At 30.6% G+C, this 23,749-nt stretch overlaps 1 protein-coding gene and 1 long non-coding RNA gene across 2 annotated transcripts; one reads left to right on the forward strand and one right to left on the reverse strand.

The window, feature by feature from the left end:
• Positions 1-6,656: 6,656 nt before the first annotated feature.
• On the forward strand, positions 6,657-9,067 carry LOC139905163 (uncharacterized). Its single transcript, XR_011779693.1, has 3 exons — positions 6,657-6,754; positions 6,816-7,806; positions 7,868-9,067. It is a non-coding gene; the product is annotated as an uncharacterized lncRNA (long non-coding RNA).
• A 1,647-nt stretch (positions 9,068-10,714) lies between these two features.
• LOC121116404 (uncharacterized) lies at positions 10,715-13,684 on the reverse strand. Its single transcript, XM_040710663.2, has one exon. It carries the CDS (start codon positions 12,657-12,659, stop codon positions 11,268-11,270), a length of 1,392 nt encoding a protein of 463 aa, XP_040566597.1. The 5' UTR covers positions 12,660-13,684; the 3' UTR covers positions 10,715-11,267.
• Positions 13,685-23,749: the final 10,065 nt, after the last annotated feature.

Consider the following 23,749-nt stretch of genomic DNA (forward strand, 5'->3'; position numbering starts at 1 on the left):
ACTCCAAAGACGAATGTAACATATGAAGGTTATACATTTAACTGATGCAAGAAACTTTCAACAATTTTGTATCAAAAATTAATACCCTCGTGAGGAACGAGCTTATCGAATATAAAATTGTACTCGGAATGAATAGCGACAAGGTGAGATCAATGATGGTGATCTTACACTGAAAAAGGCCGTGTATGAATGCAGAGTGGAGAAAAGTTTGGGAAGATGGGCTCTGGAGATAAAACAGAGTCCAAGGTTTCGGTTCAGGGAATTGGAATCTGGAGACATAAGAAAGAAAAAAAACATCAAGATATAGCGAAGCAACATACCTTCAAAGCTTATGGATCGATGAGAAAATCATCCCAGTAGTGTGGAGAAGAAGTACACCTAAAAGACAAATGACCAGCAAATGGCAGTAAATACAACAAATGCAAGGGAACTGGACACTTTGGTAAAGTGTGCCAAAGTCACCAGAGGGTTGTTCAAGAGGTGGTGGAGGAGCTACCTGGTTCATATGACTATTTCATATGAAGAGTTGAAGAAAATGCAAGAGCAAAGAAGAATAGTAGTGGTGCTTGGAGGACGGAAGTGCTTGTGGGAGGCAAACGTCTTAGTATCAACATAGATACTGGGGCGGTGTAACGGTTGTACCCCAAAGGGTTTATGATTGTTATTTCAATAAATACATTTTAAGAAAACCCATGTAGTTACTAAATGGACAGGATCATCAGCAGTTACATGTGATCGATGTATTCAAAGGTGATATTAAGCAAAGAGACAGGAGGGTTCGGGAAGAAATGTATGTTCTCTCTTCTGTTTCTCGATTCCTTGAAAGTAAGGCTTGGTGTGCAATTAGAGTGGTCAAGTTGTCAAGTTTATTCAGCAAGTGAACACGGATCTAGTTAATTCTCTCAAATTCAAATCCATGATTCAAGGACTTGAGAGGTGAATTTAAAATCAAAATTGAATGAATGTCGTGCAATTATCCGTAATTCTGCTGACAAATAAACACATGGAGGCAAAAAAACAAAACAAAAAAACTTTGTTGACGGAGGTAATTAACAAAAATCTATTCTTTTTCTGGGAAATTTACAAGAAATCTAAAATAATTACTTTTTATAAATAGATGATAAGTTCTACAACAGTAGGTGATAGTGATAATTAATTTTTGTACGTATGTGTAATATCTTCATCCTACTTGTACTCATATAATCAGAATAAAAGGTTCGAAAAGAAGAGAGGATCCAAATCCTCTTAACTATTAAGAGTTTTAAAGGATAAAGTTAATTAATTACTTAGGTGCTTACATAAGAAATGATATAAAATGAATTTTCGTATTTGAATACATCAGAAAGGGTCAAGAATCATAATTTTGGCAATCCATGAAAATTGTTAGCATTTTGGTCATAAAAGAAAAAAACCGAGAATCTACATGGTAACCCTTACAATTTGAAGAAAGGTTTTAAAAGAGAGCAGCTTAGCTGTCATGATGTTTTATTGGATCATCTACAGGCAGGTGTGATAAGGGGGAGAAGAACATAGGCAATAATTACTCCGAGGTTGATCCTCAATTCTAATCAGAGTGCGCCATGGCCACTTACACTAATAACTCTAAAGTAAATCCTCTAGATTATTCTCCGTCTTTTATGGGCACACGCAAATATTCAATCCGGTTTTGAATATAAATGAATCTATTTGGGAAGGGAAGTTCACTTCTCAGGAATTAAATAATAATGACAACTGCGATCATATTTTGTAGTATTTATAGAGATTAATTCAGAGTGTAATTGAGTATCAACATCAAAGTAATTATTGCCTATGTTCTTGTTTATTTCCTTATTTTCCTCCCCCTTCAATTTTTCAGGGTTAACAATGATTTTTGTAACATACCCAAAATCAAAATCAATTTTTTTTACTTGGCCATGTTTAGTTTCCATGCAGGGATTTCATAACATTGATAACTGGATTATGTATACCCCTTCCATTCCCAGTCAGCAGACAAACAAATGATTACAAAACATTTGTTCATAGATGAACCTCCTTATAGCAGTCACTTACTTTTTAAACTTACTATTGACTACAAAACAAAGAAGGAGTGACCGGCTTATTAACCCTCTTTTGACGAGTAAATAAATAAAATATCCATGTATGCATAAAATGAATGTTGTCCACACATTTCTGGCTTTCCCTCCATCTTCATCTGATAATGAATGATATCCATCTTTACTCAACTATTTTCAACTTTTAAATTGTTACAAAATTTAAAACTTGTTTCAGATGTCACCTAAAACAGGTTTGATTGTAGTTGTACAAACGCTGTACAGCGATGCTAGCTCATATCCAACATTAAGCTGCTCTCTACTCCATTAAAGTTCGCCATATGATAACGAAATACTTCCTGGGAAGTAATGATATCATATATATATACGACCCTTCGTCTAAAGTGCAACACTTTTTTTAATGACGCAGCTTTGTCCTATTTGTTATATTTCGATGTTTAACCCTGAGAACTTATTGTAAACAATTGTCTAAAGAAAGTATAAGCAAAAAATAAGCAAATTCAACAAATAAATAAGAGCGTCATAAACAAAAACATGACGCAACCCCATCTGCGTACGTGAAATCCCCATCAGAGATCTCCAAATCTTTTTCATAAAGTCCAGATTAAGACCAAAATAAATGGCTGAGGCAGTTAAAGGGACCATTGAAGGCAGGAGAGGAAAGGTGACCGTGAATGCGTTGTTTGTGAATTTGACAGATGCAAGAACAATATGCATCACTTAGTGAAGCAAGACTTAAGTCTTAAGGCCAACAAGAAAACTCCTACTCAGGATTTGAAGTCTTTGAATAGAGTTAAGCGTGTAACCAGGTGCAAAATCCTTTAAGTCATGCTTGAAAAGCAAAACTTTTGGCCTCCCTACATCCCCGACTGTGCCATCATGGACTTCGGTATTTTTGGGCACCTAAAGAGGAAGCTTTTGGGAGTCTGAAACATAACAAAGGACCAACTGAAGTTCTTCATTTTCACTTATTGAGCCAACCTAGATCCAAGCTTTTGTAAAGAAATGGCGTCAAAGTTCTGCAGCAAGCTGAAAATCTGGAAAAGGCGGCAATATGGATTGAGAGTATAAATAAGGTGTCACTTGATTGTATTATTGAATTAAATTTTCCCAATTTGATGATATTTTTAGAAATATAACGATTTTTGTAATTTTCAAAAAGTGTTGCATTTTGGACGGAGGAGCCTGAATTATATCAGTGAATATTTAGGAAAAATATTGAAATTAAAATAAATTATATAAACCATATATTATGACTCTTATGCTTAACCCCCATAAATTATATTTATATTATAAATTTATTCAAGAGCGATTGTACTCAAATCCTGTAAAAGTATTATTAATACTCTAAGGCTTTTGTTAAAGTATCTTTTATTACATTATTTTTAATCAAAAAGACCATAATTATGAATAATTACTCTCCATCACGAGATAATTCTTTTGATTGAGGATCATTTTTCATTTTTTCCTCCTTGTCATATAAAATTAATGAAAGTCTTAAAAGAGATATTATCTAAGTATGTACTATTCTAAGTTTTCCAACTAGATAATTAAATACAAAGAGATTTAAATAAGTACATACCTAACGTTGATGTGCGTACAAAAAGAAATACAAGTGAAAAAAAAAGTGTTTGAAAAAATTGTATACTGATGGTTTGAAAAATCGAAAGTTAATTAAGTTGATTTATTAACGTACTTATACGTGTAGTTGAATAAATAATGATGTTAAGGTTGTATTGATACTTTACTTTCAATAAAATACTCAATCTAGTAAAAAAATCAACTTCCCCCCTTGGATGAAGGTGTTGTTTTCCTGATTACTTTTACGCCACAAAACATGGAAATGATATGGAAATGAATTGAAAAAATATGTATTTTACAACATCTACAGTGTTATAACTTAACCCTTTGTGGTGCATGTTTATTGGACACTCTCTTTAAGACACTCCACACATAATAGTTCAGGGTGTTCGGATCCAGAAGGCTAGGATGTCAGATTTACTTTGCCGTTTTAGGACTTTAGGAGTCTTTCTCAGAACGATTATGAGTCTTTCTTGCAGCGGTTTCCGACATATCCGGCCCCTTGAAAGCCTTATTAACATCGTAAACAGTTGATTTGGGCAGCTTCGTAAGCTCAATAATCTCCTTGGCACGTAAGCACATAATTATGGGTGTAAAACAATCGTATTCCGAAGACATCTCAAGGGTTTGGTATTTTTCTTATATATTTTTGTACTTTGAATCTGATAAGCATTTACATAGATTTCAGGGTTATCTAGGTATTGAGGTCTAAATTAGTGTTGGATATCTAAATCCCTACCCAGCATAATATATGGTTTGAATCACCTTTGGCTGTAAATGTTCCTTTTTTTCTAATTAACAGATGCGTAAGCTATATGAAAAATTTTATTTTCACATATGGGATACACACGCCTAATTTCCGTTTTGATCTTGAACGGAGGTTAGGTTTTTACCTCGGGTTGTTTGTTTGTAAGCATTATTGCAGAAAAAAGTTATGCACCGTTATAGTAAAACATTGCAGGAAGATTATATATGTTAACAGAAAGAGATGATAAAATTTGGAGAGTTCAAGGTCAAAGGTCAAGTTAACATATAAAAACACATAATCGACCATAACTTTGGAACTAATTATAAAACATAACCCAAATTAGTGGCATTTTCTAGGTATAATAAAGCCACTTTTTATATAGCCTAATATTAAAGGTCAAAGTTACAAAAAGGTCAAAAAATGTTCAACATTGCAAACTTTTGACTATTATATACAATAGAAGTGAATGTTAATTTTTTGGGGGAAAATGATTTTAGGTGAAGGCTTGCACTCTACTGTGTGCCCATTCTAGCTTTTATTACAAATCCTTATATACACACACATATGTAGTGGATGTCTTCTATCTGCAGATTAACCCGTTAATAATTTATTATTGCTTTCTTTTTATGGATTATATTCCTTCTAAATAAGTATCTTTTCTAATGAGTAGTAACGTGTAGTTTGATGAATAAAGGATATAAAAAATTTATCAAAGTGAAATCGAAATTAGTATCAGATCGAATACTACACTTTTGTACACAAACTTGAAAAAGTAGACATTCATGTATGTGAACATATCCCTAATTAAATGATTAAAATAACTTTGTAGAAGAGCAATAGAAAATATAATATAAGATAGATGAAGATAAATAATATTTGTCATTTTTTAATTTTGATTAATCAACCATGAAAATCCCATTGGATATTCTTCCTTATTTCAATTTTTAATCGATGAGGCTCTTTTTTTCATTATTACGTAATCCTTAGAGAGAAAGGATATTCTTGGAATAAAGAACTTATATCGATTCATTATAGGTTATTATGTATTATAATTATTTGAAAAATACATTTAAATTTTCTGGCAAAGAAAAACTAATACTTACTTGCGCTAACATCCATAATTTTGTGAAATATAGAGTTGAAAATATCATATTTAAATTAATCACTGAATTATTCCTATATTTCACGAGTCACAAAAAAGACTTGATTTAGGTGACCAATTCTGTTTGAGATAAACAAAAGTAGTCAAAAACTTCCATACTCCTCGACGCATGACAATTGACAAATAATGTGGCCTAGCGCAATATTGAATAAAAATATACAGTACACACTCCAATGATAGTCTAATCCTACGTGAAACTTATGCCAGCAATTGTGATCGATAAAATCATAACATCCTAACATTATATAATATTATATCGAGACCTTATATTAAGTAACAAATGATAAAGTTTGAACAAGATCATGACTATTGATTAAAAGCTATCTAAATAAATAACTCACTGATAATGACAATTTACTCCCTGAGGGAGTTCGTCGATATACCAGAATACAAATGCAGAGAGAGAGAGACTGTGCGAAATTGATTTGCACACTACGACTCTCGTGCGATGTATTCCTGAATATGATGGAAAAATTTAGTTGTAGTGTCTTAGATCATGAATATGGGATTTCTTTGGGCCTCATTCAACCGTCTACAGTTCAACTCTCGTTCTTCTGCTACCCCAATATTATACTCTATAATAATTTGTCCTTGCTTAATACAGAAGGGAACTCAGGTATATTTATTTGCAGCTAATCAAAGGAACTTTAATGCCAGTTAAGCGACTCTCCTCTTAAACACTCTTCAAGTTGTCTATATTGTCATGCAGTTTTCTACATACCGAATAGGCTTATGATTTAAAACTCTTGCAGAACAGGGTTTTCCTTATAATGTTTTGGATACGATTGAAAAAAGACGGACTGCCATTTGTTTTCCTCGAAAACAGTATTTGAAAGTTTTACTCTTTATTGATTTTTTTTATTTTTATAATCCTCCTTTATTATAGTTCAATATCAATATCAATGCTATAAATGTGTAAAGAATATGTAGCAAGGAATATAATAATTATAACAAACAACAAAAACATTTAGTTAGTTGAAATAAATAGAAACTAGATAAGAAATAATACGTCGAAAAAATTTAAAACGGAGGTTGGGTTGATTTTGTAAAATTGTTCCGACAGATTTAAAATAATATTAATTTATTTCTATGTATATTATTATGCTGAGATCTAACATTCTAAACTGCTGTGGGGAAAGAAAAACTGATATTGTTGTTTAATTTTTCCTTTTTAGAATATCCCTCCAATTGAGCGTAGTGGTTTTCAATTATGTATACATTTATATTTTATGATTTATTAATTGTTATTGTAATAATAAATCTACAATTTAAGATACGATTGCCAATTATTGTCAGAGGTGGGAACTTGTCCTCAGTACTTGCAACTCACAATCAAAGACTCGAGGCTTGACTTGGACTCCTAAGCTAGTATATTGCAGACTCAAGAAAAGCTTTAACACTATGGATTCTATATTAATGTTATAATAATAGAATTGAAATCAGCTTGAATAACTCGATGAAAATATTCAAGGACTTGGACATGAATTGAGATTCGATTCGACGTGAACTTACTGTAAAATGACGTTTTCCCTATTCAAATTAATTCTGTGTCGTAAGCTGCAGGAGTGGAACTGACACTACAAAATCTTTGGAGGCTATGGATTAAAGATATCTGTAGAAAGAATTATCCACCTAGTATGATTCAAGTGTGGATTCATTACATTACATCTTTGTACCCGCAACATACCCCTTAATCTTGGAAACGGTGAAATACGAATTGCAAAACTTAGTATATATTAGATATTATCATTGGAACAAATAGACGTGTTTCACTCCTACAATCAACTCAACAATTTATCAGATATCCAATTAAACTCAGCAAAAACGAGGTTGTTGGATTTCAATCTCCATGTTTCATCCCTCTTCATTATATCCTAGTACAATGGATTCTTAGATAATTCATTCCCCAGTATTATGTCATGGGTGTCATTAAAAAAACAAAAAAACAACAACATTAATAACAATGCATTTTCCTTGACCCTTTCAGTTCAAACCTCCTCAAGGCTCAATCAAGTTATAGTCCTTTGAATAAAAGTTTCGAAGCCTATAGTAAGGCCTCCTCCTTTACATCGAACAGCGTTCACTATGTTCAAACCACGTATAATTGAAATGCGCTGTATGTTGACTTGAAGTAGCGATCATCCAGTCATGTATGGTCACATCTCCCAGGATCCTCAAACAGTCGTACTAGAGGTGCCGGCTCGTTTCTTGGCCTTCCATACAGATCTGGTTTTACGTCTCACCATTCTATTTTTCCTAACGAGGTAAGGCCACTTGATTTAAAAACTTTCTATAAACTTTTACAGAGAATATTGTAATTAATAGGTTCATCAGGTACGGGAAGCCATAAAATGTGGTGCAAAATTTAGTTCCAGGATGTACTCATAGCAGCCCAATGACTACTTAGTTTTTTCAAAACCGTCGGGACCTGGACCAATAAATATTATATCATAAAATGAGTGATTTGTTCGTGAATTAAAACAGCTTCCTATTCGGGTAGCCCAAGAGTCTTGACTTAGTCACAATTGTTTCAACCATGTCAGGTTCAACGACTTCTATATCACCTCCACAATCCACCATATAGTAAATTATAATTTTTTTTTTTGTGATATCGTTGTCGATTCCTTCAAATTTTCTCGAACATTGTTGTTAGTATTCAGATGCCCTAGGTTTTGAGTATTCTATACCTTGGCTGAGGATTTCCACTTCTGACAAAAACTGTAAATTTTATGAATGGTACTCTCTTTGTACCTATATTTTTCCATGAAGTATCTAGTTTGTTCTCATACATAATAGGATTATGATTTAGAACTCTAGCGAGACAGGCTTTTCCATATAATATTTTGGACTAGATTTAAAAAAAATATTTTGTCGCTTTTTTTCCTCGAAAACAGTATTTCAAAGTTTTACTGCTTATTGATTTGTTTATATACGAATAACTTACAAAGAATTGATCTACAAATATCAATACTCTCTTGTGCCAATAAAGAAAAATCGCAGCATCGATGAAGGAAAAAAAAAAAATAATATGTTGAAGGCATTCACTACTTAAAATGGCACAAATAATGCAAATTCTGTTCTTGAATTATACCTGCAATCCAGTATTCTCATCTTTTTCATCATTGCAAACCCCCTAGGTGTATTTTTTTTTTGAGACAGCATGACATTTTAGACGAACAGTTTGTTCTAAGATTTTTTTATTTTTAACTTTTTTAATGATCTTTGTTTTAGAAGAAGTTTTTGATGAACTTCTAGAACCTTAGATGACACACTTTAAAAGACCCCGGTTGGGAATTACTGGTATGTACGATTAAAATCCGGATGCTGGAATGACTGAAAGTCATATACCTTGATGAAAAAAGGAGAGCAAAAATGGATTGTAGACTAATACCCATGAGTAACTGTGGGTCTCAGTGACTGGATCTAGTAAATTATTGAATACTATGAAATTTTGTAGATATTCTTACGTATTTTATTATAATTTTAAGATGTTCATATTATAATAATTAAAAATGTATATATTCATAATAGTAGAAAAATATTATATTTAGTTTATTAAATAGATGATTATTTTTAAGAGGGATTTTCACACACTAAAAAAATTGAAACGAATAATATAATTGTACATCATATAGAAATATTTAAAAATCATTTTGACAACTGAACATGTTTTTCCTGAATTTGAATTGCGCTATTTTTTTTTTATCATTGTATGCATGTATAAGGTATATAACTAATTTACGTACTTTTTTTTCCCTTATTCTTCAAAGCTATTATCCTACTAATATAAAGATGAATCTTTAGAAAATGTATAAAAAATGAGTGATAAAATCTTTTATAAATAAAGTAATTACAAAAAATCGAACAAATATATATTGTTATATAGTGTATAGCCAAAAAAGTTATAAATGACTATACACTTTTAGAAAAAAAAAAATATATAGATGAAATAAATATAATTTCCATACAATTTTTGAAGGAAATTTAAATGTTGTACAATATATATATTAAAAAATAAATCGTATATAGTATGTATAAAGGACACAGTACAAAGAATAAAAAAAAAATATTTAAAAAAATTAAGATATGTTATGACCTTCAGAGAAAAAATGAAAAAAATCTATATTGAACTTTGTACCACATAAATAATAATTCATGGCTTTAGGATCAAATCGGAATTTGCGTGCGTCGGGGATTTTGTTATGATGTAGACGTCTGACGGCGTCTCTTTTTTTTTCTTCCTGCAGAGTCACTTTTGTATCAAGAAACTTTAGTGAAGTTTGGGGTATCATGGCGACAGCTGCTCCAGATATAAAGAAAATTGAATTCAATGAGGAGGAACGGCGTTTTTGTCCACAACAACATGGAGATTTCAAAATGGGAGGTCTCAAATGTTGGGTCTGGCAACAAGATTCAGCTCATTGTCATATCTCAAGTAGGTCACTGAAGTGGCTGTGTGAACACTGCTATGTCTTCATTGGTTAGGAAATATGGCCCCAGCAGTTCGGATCTTAATCCGATGGATTGTTTAATTATTTTCATTAAATAAAATACTAATTGAAGATATAATGCCATTAAGGAATCTCTGATTGCCTCCATCAAGGAGACAATAACCAAGGAAATCTCTCGTTAACGCCTCTTTCTCCTTCCAGGCCCAGATCCAAACTTTGATGAGTGATGGAGGTGGATACATCCCATGAGCTCTTTTTCAACATTCATATGTACAATTCAAGCCAATTTTCAAATAATTCCACCAAAAAAGTACGGCCAAAGTGACCATTTAAAGATTTTTAAAAAATCCGCCGATTTGATCTTAACACCCTGTATATGAAAAGAAAAAAACAAAACAAACATAATACTCAAAAGTACATAAATATAACATTAAAGGCAATTAATTTTCAAAGACATTTTTTTCTTCTTCTTTGGTTGTACATCCATGATAATATAAATAATAATAATTTTATTTTTTCTGTCAAAGATAATACTGACCAATGCAATAAGACATTCTATAGTTAAAAACTTTTATCTTTTTTATGGGGGGATTTGTTGGTACACTTTTCAAAATGAATATTATTTTTTGTAAATTATAAAATCATAAACGAAGGATATTTTATGTAAAATGTTTAATTTTTCAATGACAAGGAAAGGAGGGAAGTCTCTACCCAATAAATATATGTGTATATATGAATAAAAAATATGTTTATTTAAAGCGTGAATTATAATTTTCTATAATTTTTTTGTCTTTTTTGTTCTGTTTTTTTTTTTTTGTTTTTTAAGCACTAATGTCTAAAAAATATATAAAACATTAAATTTTTTGTTGTTGGTTGGTTATAATGAAGTTTTAATTGCAGTAATAATATGTGTCTAAAAATATATATCATAAAGAGAGTTTTAGAAAAAGTAAAATCGGGTAAAAATACATGGAACATGAGGAAATTCATTTGTATAAAATTCGATATTAAATAAAAGAAAAAAAAAACCCCAGTAAATTGAGGAGTAACGAAAAAACTTTGGACTGTGAGTTATTCTGAAGCTAAAAAAAATCAATGTTTTGTGGTTGTATATAGACTAATGTATAAATAATAAATATATTTCATAGTAATTTTTTTGACTTATCGTTTAGTTTTTTCGGGGGAATAGATAAATCTTTTTTGTTTATAAAAAAAAAATATTTTTATTTATTTCCTTTTTCCTCCTTAACTTCGTTTTATTGTTTTATGTTTCTTTAATTAGCTACTAAGACACGTTGTTGATATTTATCTGAAGTTTGCCCAGGGTTACTACTAGGTTTGAAAGAGAGATGGTGATGATGGGACTGTTGTTGTGTTTGTTGTTGTGACTGCTGATGGTAAAATGATTTTCCATGAAGGAGGATGTTGTTAGAATCCCCACGTGATCCTCCAAGTGACGTACTTCCATTTAATGTACTCTCATAAGCGTAATCATTGTTATTATTGTTTCCTACTTGACTCCGAAGTCCCACAGAGAATATATCTTGAAGAAAAGCCTCCGTTTCTGGATCTGAGACATATGTCCAAGAGGATGACGAGGGGCTTGTTGATGAAGGAGGAGAAGAGGAGGATTGGGGCTTCATGAGAGATCCCCCTCCACTGTTTTTGTAAGGGTCATTATAAGAAGAAGTGCTAGAAGAAGGGGATCCAAGGCTGCTGTTACAATTAGGGCTATAGGAGTTGAAAAACCCGTTTTCATCATTATTAGGGGGTGGAGGGGGTGCACGGAATGGGGCTCCACGGTTCATTCTTGGGTTGTTGAAGGAGTGGTGATGTTGTTGTTGCTGTTGCTTCTGAAGGGCAGCTCGAGTCTTGATATAATTTGAAAACTCTGTTGGAGACATGCGTGACGTCTTCTTACCACTTGTTTTCAACTTGGTGGATCCAAACTTTGTTTGAGCAAACATGCCTGCTGTATAAGTCAAAGGCTGTTGCTGATGGGGTGGTGATTTAGGGTTGCTTCCACCACTAGTGGTGTTGTTACTGCCAGTGCAGTTGGTACTACTGTTGTTGTGGCTAAAGGGAGACGGAGGTGAGGATGATGTTTTAAGGGGCTTAGCCCTGGAAATGTTCAGACTTGAAAGTCCGGATGATAGATTATCCGTAGCTGACAGTAATCCAGCGATCTCAGGATTCAAATCCTCATGACTCCCACTGCTCAAGGCGCTGAATAGGCTACTTCCGCTGCTGCTACTCCCAGTACTTCCACTCCCACCGCTTAGGCTCATTCCTCCACCTTGGAAAAAAGGATTTCCATCTTTTTCCGAATAGAGGATCTTAACAGACCCCTTCTCCCCAATGCGATAACTAACTTCTCCTGGGTCAATCCAAATAGCCAAATCTGTTGGTAGATTTTCAATGATATCCAGAAGGGGATTTCCGGATTCACGAGCAGCTCTATTCAGAACAGGATCAGCTGGATCTGTTATTTTAAGGCAACGAAATGCAGATCCTTTAAAGGGTTTGTCTGGATACCAATGATCCTTGAATTTATCTTTGAGGGCCAACTCCAGTTCCTCTCCAAATAAATTGACTCTTCGTCGAGGAAGTTTGTTATATAAAAAGTTCAATACAAAATTCTGAGCATACTTAATTTCAACGTTCATGTTTGCTTTGATTTACTTTGACTTTGCTCAGGTGAGTGACTGTTATTGTTTATATTTATAATAGTGGGCTATCTTTTATTAAGTAAATTGAATTTTATGAGACCAAAACGATTAAAAATGAAAAAATGTGGGAGGGAAAGAATGATAAATAGAGATTTATAAATATCTAATTTAATAAACAGTAAAGAAATTGAATAACCTTTGTTGGTTGGTTGCTTGGGGGATGAATAGGAAAAAAATAAAAATAATAAAAATAAAAACTTACTAAAAATTATCACATATAAAACAACAAACTGGACAATTGAAATGTAGATACTGACGATGTACACTTTTTCTCCAACTTGGTTTTTGTAAATATATATTAATATTGTTCTCTATTTTCAGTCTTTTTAAAAATATATTAAAGTTTGTAAATGTATGTAATTAGAACTAACTAACAAAAAAAAAAAAGAAGATACTAACAAACTATTATTACATTTAAACTAGAAAATTCAAAAAAATTATATTCTTTTTTTTTTATAGGGAATTTAAAAAAATCACAGTGTCTATAATAATTTTTTTTAGAGTTTTTGACGATAGAAAGACAATTGTTCTTGCTTTTTTTACTTAATATTAATAATGTTGTCTTGAGATCCTTTTGAATATGTTTCAACAACAACTACAATGACGAAGAGGACTTGTCAAATCCATGTTGTTGTCTGTCAACTACGATGACGGGTAACTCTACCACTTTTTCTCTGCTCTTGAACTCATGTAGAAATGAATAAACTTCCAACTTCTTGTTCTTATAAGACTCTCCAAGACACTGTTATATATTGATGTTAATAAATAATAATTTTCTCCCAAGTAATAAACAAATTAAATTATTCTTTAGTGTGATGTGGATCTGAGTGAATGTATCCCGAGATAGAGTTGAAGAGAAACAGTTATGACTGAAGTCTTACAGAGTATTATTACATATATCTTGTAGGCCTACTTTAAAAAAAGAAAAAAAAACTTGCGTGTTCTTCTACTGTTTCTTAATAATTGCGCCTTTTTCTGTGTGCGGTATTAGGCCCAATGCTTTCATAGCATTTTTTGCCTTTCTAAGAGTAAGGTATTAAACTGAAGTTCTCTCAGGGAATCACTGCGTTTCTAGTATGAATAACTGGTCCTGGAGTCTTCTATAGAGTGGTTTTTGAATTGGAAAGCGTGCGAGGAAGTGAAAATAACAATAATAAAAATAATTTCCACCCCTCTATTTTTTTTGAAAGTTTGTCCTCTCTCTTTTTTTTTTTTTTTTTCCCAGGCAGTGAAAGCAAACGAATTGCCACTGAAAGCGAACATACAAGAAGTATGAACAGATAATGATGGAAAGTAAATTCATTGAGGCAATGACTCTCAAAGAGGTTACAACATATATTGAAGAAGAATGAATAAGTAGGAGAATATGTCAATAAAGGAGCTTTCAAGGATAAGTTGCATTCAATCAATGATTTATTCAGAGACAAAAATAACAGAAAACCACAATTTTGCAATCAAGATATTTTTTATATAGGAAAATTCAACCAACGATTTATCTCTTGATAGCAATAAATTTGATTTTTTTTTTCCTACAACACTTTTTACACAGTTTTTCTTCCTCAAAGTTCATTTTGTCAAAAAATTATATAACTGAACCGCCTTTGCAGTAAAATATGGTTCAAAATAACTCTCCTGGATCACTTGATGTATTGACACTATTCAACCAACGATTTATTGAGCAACTTGAAATGATAACAACCTTTATAAACCATGGGCCAAATAGGCGAGAAAGTCCATAGAATAAAAAAATGCATCAAAATTACCATATATATTTTGGAACTATTCACGATTTATTGAAGAACATGAAGAAATAACCTTGGAAAGTCTTTGCAGTCATAAGATTGCTAAAAAAAATACAAATTAAAGAACTATCAAGTATTACTCTTAATTTAATCAGTAGACACCCAACTAGTTATTGAAGAACTTGACAAAATACCTCCTTATATAACTTTAGACTAAATGTGAAAGCCTTTAAAATCGAAAAATGGTTCATAATAATGATAAAAATTAATGAAATCTTAAGGAACAACATATATATATATAAAGTAGTCAATCAATTGTAAGATTAACTAGGATAAAATATGTGAAAGTAGTTTAAATATAAACAATTTTGGGCTCGATCTCTCAAAATATAGGTATTTTATGCGTCTCAAAACTCTACAAAATCTTAGTTTCGATGTCATAACATGAAAGAAACAAAAAAAAAACATAACACATTTTTAACTATGTTTGAAAGTATTTGTCCTCAAAATATCCTTCAAAATAATCATACAAATTATATAACTCTCAAGTATTTTAGTATATAAATGGGTAACATTGTACCAGTTAACTGTTCAGAGCCATAAATAATAGACAGAATTTATCTGTATACATGAGGTGGAAGCCCTTTTCAAAAAGTTTTATAAGCAAAGAATTTTTTGTCAAATTACAAAGCATGAAATAATTTCAAATTTTATTAGGGAAACTTTTTAACTTCTCTTCGTTCCTTATCAATATACTTTGCTACAAACACAGTATATATATATATACATAGTATAAAAGAAAGAAAAAAAGTAGAAAGAATGGGAAGAAAAATAAGCAAAAAGGCCTCTTTTTTTAAACTGCTTTCATGTTGAATCAACTAACTCAACGACGAGTACAACTCTATCAAGCTTATATTATGCCTCTTTCCCCCTCTTTCTCTTTATTTTTCTGATATATTATATATATCTTTTTTTCAAGTTCAAGACTATTATTACTCTTGTTATTATTGAATTGTAACTTGAAAGAAAAAAGAAGGAAAATATCGATTTTCAAACGAGTTGAAAATATTCTTATAGCTTTTAATATGAATTAAGTACACATATTAATGTATAAAATATTCTGGTAAAATCTATGGTTCATGTAAAACAGAAAAAATGGTCATGAATGGAATGTATAAATTCCCCCTACCCACTACAAAACCAAGAGAGACCAGATATAGCAATTTATGTATTATTGTACCTTCCTGATTCCAGGTAAATATTTCTCTTCCCTGCATATATTCGTTTTCCGCCTGAAAAAAAATCAATAAAATTACAATGGCAATGTAAGAGTTCTCTCAGGCCATTTTGAATGTGGTACAAGTAATTTTAATTTGAAAAGACTCAGGGAAACTCTTAAAAATCCTAATTGATTTGAAAAAAAATATTACCCATACTTGTCTCACTATTCAAGAGGGGGAAATAAATGGTCAATTAGAGTAATGTACTTCAGGAGCAGTCTTTTACCTTGGAAGATTGGGAAAATTAGTACAATTTGCACATTTCTTTGTAAATTGTTATATTCCTGCCTAATGTTCAACTTCTGGTCCCATAAATGATTAAAATCAAATACATACTGTCCTACAATATAATAATGTATAGCTTACTTTTTCAAGAACCGCTATCAATGGTATGATGTTGCATTTGTGACGATTGACAGAAGAGTGGCAAAAATGAGGAGGATAAGGAGCAAAATTATCAAAGTACAAAACCCTTAGAAATACTTAAATAGACATAGAACTGGATGTAATAGACCAAAATTCCCATAAGTACTTAAAGAAATTACAACTAATTTGTCAGAATCCCTTGGGCCGGATAGTTTGGGGTTATATCGAGTATTAAATATCAATTATGTTTTTTTAATATTTAAAAAAAATTTATTCTGTATTTAAATGGAAATAAAACAGAGAAGCGAGTAAAGCTTTGCAATACTTTGTACGCACATCAAAATGAAAAAAAACAAAAAAACTTTTAAAACCTACTACAACTACTCGATAATTGGCGAGTCTCTTTCATAACTAGCAAAAATATAAATTAAGTAATACAATATGGTATCTAAATCATAATGATTAAAACCTATTTTGAAAGAAAATATAAATTATGGAAATTTATTAAACAATATTTGTATCGTTTATGTTATCTAATGAAATGAAAATAATCCAAAATGTGCTAACACTATATATTGTCCAATCCTCACCAAATTTGGAGAAATGTTCTAATGTTTAAGATTCAAGACCAAAACAAAGGCAAACCATATCCTGTCACTTTTGGAAAAAACCAAGGAAGAGGAATCACTCTACCAAATTTATATACATAGATATAACAACTATATTGGAAATAATAATCCATTTTCTGAGCCGAGGCCATTGAATAATTTATATATGTCATATTATATTTATATAAATGCATATTAAAGACAGAATAATGGGAATACTAATAAATATCATATCAATAAATCAAGATAGGATCAATAGATTAATGAGTAGTAACCCATTAATTACTACCCCCTATTTTCACCAACTAATATTGCCTTAACACGAAGCTAACATTGTAATAGAAAAATAATCTTCTCTCATGATTTTTTTTACATATTAGTATTGTTTGGTGAGCTAGTAATATAGTGATATCGGGACACTGACGCATACAAACATTACTATACTATGTTGGTTTGAAAACCTTTATTTGCACCTCCAATACGTTATAAAAGTTGAAACTGTTGATAATGTAATCCCTCAACATTTTAACAAAAGTACTTTTCCCTCTAATGCCCTTAATGAAAAGTCAAGAATACAAATTTTTATTTGTAAAAAGAGTTCACACATTTCTTAGCCCGTCCCCACCCAAACCAAAAATTATGAGAACCCTCCTGTTAGTTGTATATCGATTTCCAATAGTGAAGTGACGTTTATATTTCCATTTTTACCCAAAAACGATCGAAAACTATAGAAATAATTATAAGTATTTTGGTACCTGAACCATTAAAAATATATTGGTATAAGGATGACATTGCTATGCATAAAAAATTTGACTCACTATTTTAGTTATAATATTTTTTGCCTTTTTGTGAGTGTTGGAGTATGAGTGGAAGAGTTTATGTACATTGAACACGTCATCAGAATATCAATTAAAGAGCTTATGTACATTGAACACGTCATCAGAATATCAATTAAAGAGCTAGTAAAAAAAGTTGAGCTTATTATTTCTACTTCTTAACTTAGTAATTTTTATATAATGTTGAAAATTCTAAGCACTGCCGGAATGTCAAAACAAACCCCCCAAAAAAAAAAAAATCACATAGTAACCATGACTATTTGATATAAATACACACAAATCAAACTCTAGCAAGGACATACGCAGGAATTACTCCGATTTTGATTCTCAATTCTACTCTAAAAGGACTTATATTTCTAACTCCCGAACAAGTCATGATTGTATACTTCTTGTCCTTTATAGGCTTAGATGAGTGACGTCCCATATGTTGTATTCACTCAAAAGTAAAACAATAATATTAACATAATAACGTGAATTGAGAATTTATCAAGGTAGTGGATGATATAACTCTCTTCAATGTAATGATCTGGTCAATGAACATGTGCTTCACTTGGTGGATATCATCTTCTTGAATTTAAACATTGTTTATTGTGCAGATACCTCTTCATATCAAGTTGACTTGTGACTTCTGATCTCGTTAATGAGTGTCTCTATACATAAATTCCTTCGGATCTTCCTCGGAATCATCGTAAACTTTTACATATAAGAACTAAGTAATTCCATGAAATGACAGAATAATCGACTGAGATACCCAGTGAGGAGCAAGGAGAGTTCTCATCCTCCATCCACAGCTCCTTCATTGAAATGATTGAAAGTCAACTCTTCTTCGTCTTCTACTCTAAGAAAACTATTAATAATAGTCCTTCAGTTTCCTGCATGTATATAAAGTCGAAAATCACTCATTCCTATCACATTTATATCAATTCCATTTTTAAGTTGGACTTTGTGATATACGGATAATTGTATAAGCTGGACACTTCAAGCTCATACCTGATTGCTTTATTACCACTGAGGCATTGGGAAAAAATTATAACATGATTATAGACTGATAAAGATATTGTTCTTCTCTTTTCTCGATATTTTGGTCTGCAAGGCATATTCTATTCTGGTATTACACATAAATAGTTTTTCGGAGCTGTTAAGTGATTTTGTGTTTTACAAAATATATAATAAGCCTCTAAATTTCTGTAGACTTACACTTATTAAATACCTGAATGTCATTGAAATTCTCAAACTTATTGAGTCGGGAATCCTTCTCTAAACAGCTAAATTGCATACCACCATATACATCTATTACTCTTGCAAAGATCTAGGATCTAAAAACAATAGTTAAAATGTAACAACATAATAATACTATTGTTTTAGTATTGATTGAAATTGATCAATGATATTATTCAAAATTTACATTCCCCATTTATAAGTTCTCCATTATTTTTTTTTATCTTATTGATTAATCCGGTTTTATTTTGGACATGCAAATGCTATTTTGTTATTGTGATTGTTGTTAGGCGAGTAAAAATTCAAAATTCTTCCAATTAATTATTAGTTGTAGAACTATTATTGGTCTGTATTACAAACTACTGCATGCACTATGAAAGTGGGAAATCTTTAGAAAATTTGATTTCCCGAACATTATTCAAACTAATACTATAATAAATATCTCTTTCTGGACAAATAAGTAAAAATCACAAGTCCACAGAGGCTTATTCAATTAATTAGCTTCCTTTCTGTTAGCAAAATAAACTCTTTATCAACATAAATAAGAAATTTAGATCTAGTTGTAAGTTTATTTTTTATCACATGAGCGTTTGATGTTAAGAAAAAATAATATCCACTTATTTTTAATTTCTTAGATATAATGATTATTTTTTTAAAATTATAAAACTGTACCTAATATTAAGATATTGTTGTATATCCCCTATCCAAAGAAAATTGAAAAATATTCACAAATGATTAGATGTAGTTGTTCAAATCTACAACTACAAGGCAACTAATAGTAATAGTTGTCTACCGTATTATATTCATAAACGTGGATGGATGTTCACCTATTTTTTTATTTTTGATCCCTACAAGGGTACAGTATGAAAATAAAATGTAATTCCCCCTTTATATAGTGCCAAGCTCAGTTTACGGGTAGAAAATCTTAAATTTTGAGTTCGATTTCTTGTAATGTTAGAGCAAAATACAAGTACGGGCTAGTGTTTTCCAAACATATGTGACGTCATTACAATGGGATGCTTACTTCTGTCAAATTATAAAATTTGTGAGCAACACAACTTTACTATTCAGCACCTTGTTACATATAGAGATGTAAAAATTATCAAAATTCCGGGAAGCCTAAATTTTAGCAAACATAGGTTAGTAACCTGCAAAAATATTAGTTTCTTAATTTTTTCACCCTATTTATAAATTGCCAAAGTATTAGTGAGAAAAGATAACTATAGTTTATATGTATAGTAGTGATCTCTATCAACAGATATGTCGTCTTTCAATGTTACCATATTTTTTATGACTTTATCTAGGGCTTTGTTCTTAACCTCACTGGGATTTCGAACTTTATCACAACTTTACCAAGTTTTTCTTCTCAAGAATGAAACAATGTTGATCACAGCTTTGAAAAATATAAATTTTTATTTGATACTTGAACTTAGAGTTAGAAAAATGGTTGATATAGAGTTGAGTTAAAGGAAAGAAAAATGTAGAACAGTTGGTAAGAGTGGATGTATCAGTTTTATTAGTAGTAATAATGATCGAATTTCAATCACATGTAGCATATTGAATGAAATGGAGAAAGTAGAAAGCAATTACAGGTTTGAACAAACGATATAATTCGGAGCACCCCAATTTTTATGATATTTCAACGTTTCATGGTAATACGCTAATGTACATTCATTTATCGTCATTATGTTATTTCTATAAATACTGGGTGGAAATGAAAAAAAACCCACCATTTTATTTATCTCACACTTCCATGATGTTCTCTCTATTTTCACATTTAAACATGTGGTGATGACGAATAATAATCTGGAATTAGGATCTGGGCTTCCCCCAGTAATTGATGTGTTTACCAAGACTGGTAAGATGATTTCCTTCCCCTGTCTCCATTCTCATCTAACTTCTTGGCCATTCCAATTAGCTTAAAAATCTCAGTTAGAGTATGACCAGCACGAATTAAAGTTGTACCTTTGAGTTTTGTGACTCACACTGATGCTTTTCTTAGCTCAATTTAAAAAAAAGATAATTATTGGACGACAGCAGAGATTTCATAGATAAAAATACAATAATCATGATTACAATATCAGAATTTTGATCTTTATGAGGAAACTTGAATTTTTTTAGTTTCCACCTGGCATATGGCTTTCATCCATCAAGAGTCCATTTATTTTAAGTGCTTTCGGCATCAAGGAAAAAAAATGATAATTAACGTAAAAGTAAAAGAAAAAAAATGTTAGTAATTTACCAATAATAACATGTGAAAAACAGATAAACAAATCTTTATTCAATTAGTTTATAGATAAACTAATTGAGAAAAAAATAAACATTTTAACAAAATGAGTATAGTTTTTAACCAACCTCAAATTATACTCTTTTTTTTTGTTGCTCTAAAGAGGAAATAATCACTTTTTGTTACAGTTGCAATCCAGTCTTAGAGTTGGATCTTTCAATTCACTTACAAAGTATTTTAGACAATTTTTAGCCCTTTTCATTGGAAAAGTAATTTGTTCGTATTTTTTAATTTACAAATTAATTTAATATTTCAGGTAGTGATTGGCTTGCTATATATATATACTTATTTGGCTTTTATACAGTATTTTTATATGATCATTTGTTAATTCCTTAGCTTTTATTAAGTTTTCAAAATAAGTACTCAAAATTTGATTTGTCTTTTCTTGTCCCTGTGGTCATTTTTTTAAAATAATCCCAAATTTCTGAAGTCCTCGCTAACTGGGGGCTGCTCTCGGATGTTGTGTTTTTTGGTAGAAAGGCCCTATAGTGGGAAGCAAGAAATGACACATTTAAAATGGTACTATGAGAAATTGGTATTGTAAATCAACTTTTTGTAAAAATATATGACATAGTCAGTCAAATTTCAGAGCTAGGCAAAAAGTGTCTTTTATAAAATATAGTTACTTATCAATTTTCTGAGGTAACTCACCACTTATTTTCATAAAACATTTAGTGAAACCCCTGTAACTAACTGTTCTTAGCGACATTCTTATTTTATACTTTAGGTTTAAAAGTATCAAAACACTGATCTCAAATTAAGTACAGAATTACTGTATGAAAATGCAGTACTTTAACAACATTAGTTGGGAGGGATCTTTAAGGGGAAAAAGGTAACCTATACCCACGAACGGTTCCAATGCTCATGAGAAGGTTTCTTCCCTAAAATACTATTAAACTTTGGATTAAAAAATTATGAAATTTTCTATCAGAAAAGTATTGATTCTGAATTGTATAACTTTGAAAATATGTACTGGGGGGTCCATTAATATCTGAGCACTGAATAATTCAATAATTAATGAAGGTTAAGTGATTGAAATTAATTCATATTTCCATATATTAAAGCATAAACAATTATCTGTAAATCTGTACTTTTCTTCTATAAATTTGAAAAAAGGCATAGAAGGGATAATTAGCCAAATGTCAGAGATATTGTATAAAAAACATAAAGTTAGAACTTCCATTTTATATATATTAGTCTTCATGAAGAAAATATTAATTTTATCCAAATAAAAAATGCATTTTTTATAAATTTGGAAATACAATAACCTGGTGATATTTTTGATTTCTGTTAATGATTTGTACTATGTATTAAATTTACTATTAAAAGAATTTGGAAAAAATTATAACGTGAGAAGAAATTTTTATATTTTATGATTATAAAAAATTAAAACCAAATACAAAAAAATCGGAACAAAAACAATATGCATCAATCTATTTATATAAACAGACAGTATAGAGGCTTTCTTTTTCAGAGTGATTAAATAATTTTTAACTTACATGCATATCCTCTCCTGTCTCATAATATTTAAGGCTCTCATAAATATCAAAATACATTCCTTTCTAACTACTGATTATAATACACTAATTTGTAAACAAATATTTCTTTTTAAAGTTCGTGGAATATTAAATGTCTTTCCCTCTCCCATTTTCTAAAAAATATATCTACATTTTTTGACATTTTTGTCCAATACTAACATGACGTATTTAAAAAATATAAATATAAGTATATTTAAAAAAAACAAAAAAAAACTTCCATGTCTCCAATTATACAACACCCTTTTATTTTATCTATAAATTGGTAAATTTAATTGGTGCATGGGATTTTCATTTTAACTATATTCTTTGAAAAATCCAAATACCAAATTGTTTATAATTTAAAATTACCAGATATTAATTAAGTTGAAAGATAATATTTTTCCTTTTTTTTTCTGTAACGGTTATCTATTCCACTAAAAGAGGAAAAATGAATACCAATTTGGATGAACAAATCTAGTCTTCATTTTAAATTTTGATTCCATATTTGGTGTTAGTTTTTAAGAAGATATTTATAATACTGACGCCTTTAAATTTTAGAATAATAAATTGTAACAGATGCACTACCATTATGGTATCAAAATATTGGCCTAACCATGACGTAACCCAAAGATCGTATGTATGTTTCTTTCAGCTGATTTCATAGGCTAACTCTTTTTTTTTTGAAAGTATCTAAGACTGAAAGTTTTAACTAGATTCTTTAGTCTTTGTTTTTAGAATGAAAATAAATTAAAACTGAAAGTAGACCCAGATTTTCAAAAATTAGCCGTGAGAAAAAGACCAATCTTCAAAACTACATTAGTAATTAAAAGCTTTAAAAAAGTGACATCCACATCGGACAATCAATTTAAAAACACAATCAAAAAAGTAGAAGAAAAAACTAATATCGACAAAAATGCATAATGTAAATTTTCATGTGTTTGAGTTATCGTCACCTGATTTTTTCAAAAGTTAATGAAAAATGCCCAAATATAAATAGTAACTGATCAATTGTATCAATCTCTCCAACGATTATCAATTATATAATTACTACTAAGACTTTTCAAGGATAAAATTTAAATAATTTGAGTTCAACAAATCAACACTCAGAGTACTAAAAAGGTAAATGAGCATAAAATTAACATTTTACAAAGGAGCTGCTGATATTTTGCAGAC

This window comes from Lepeophtheirus salmonis, chromosome 1 (assembly GCF_016086655.4).
Source record: "Lepeophtheirus salmonis chromosome 1, UVic_Lsal_1.4, whole genome shotgun sequence".
Taxonomy (NCBI): Eukaryota; Metazoa; Arthropoda; class Copepoda; order Siphonostomatoida; family Caligidae; genus Lepeophtheirus; species Lepeophtheirus salmonis.

Excerpts from the sequence above, each read along its gene's own strand:
- LOC121116404 (XM_040710663.2), bottom strand. The coding sequence starts at position 12,659 with ATGAACGTTGAAATTAAGTATGCTCAGAATTTTGTATTGAACTTTTTA.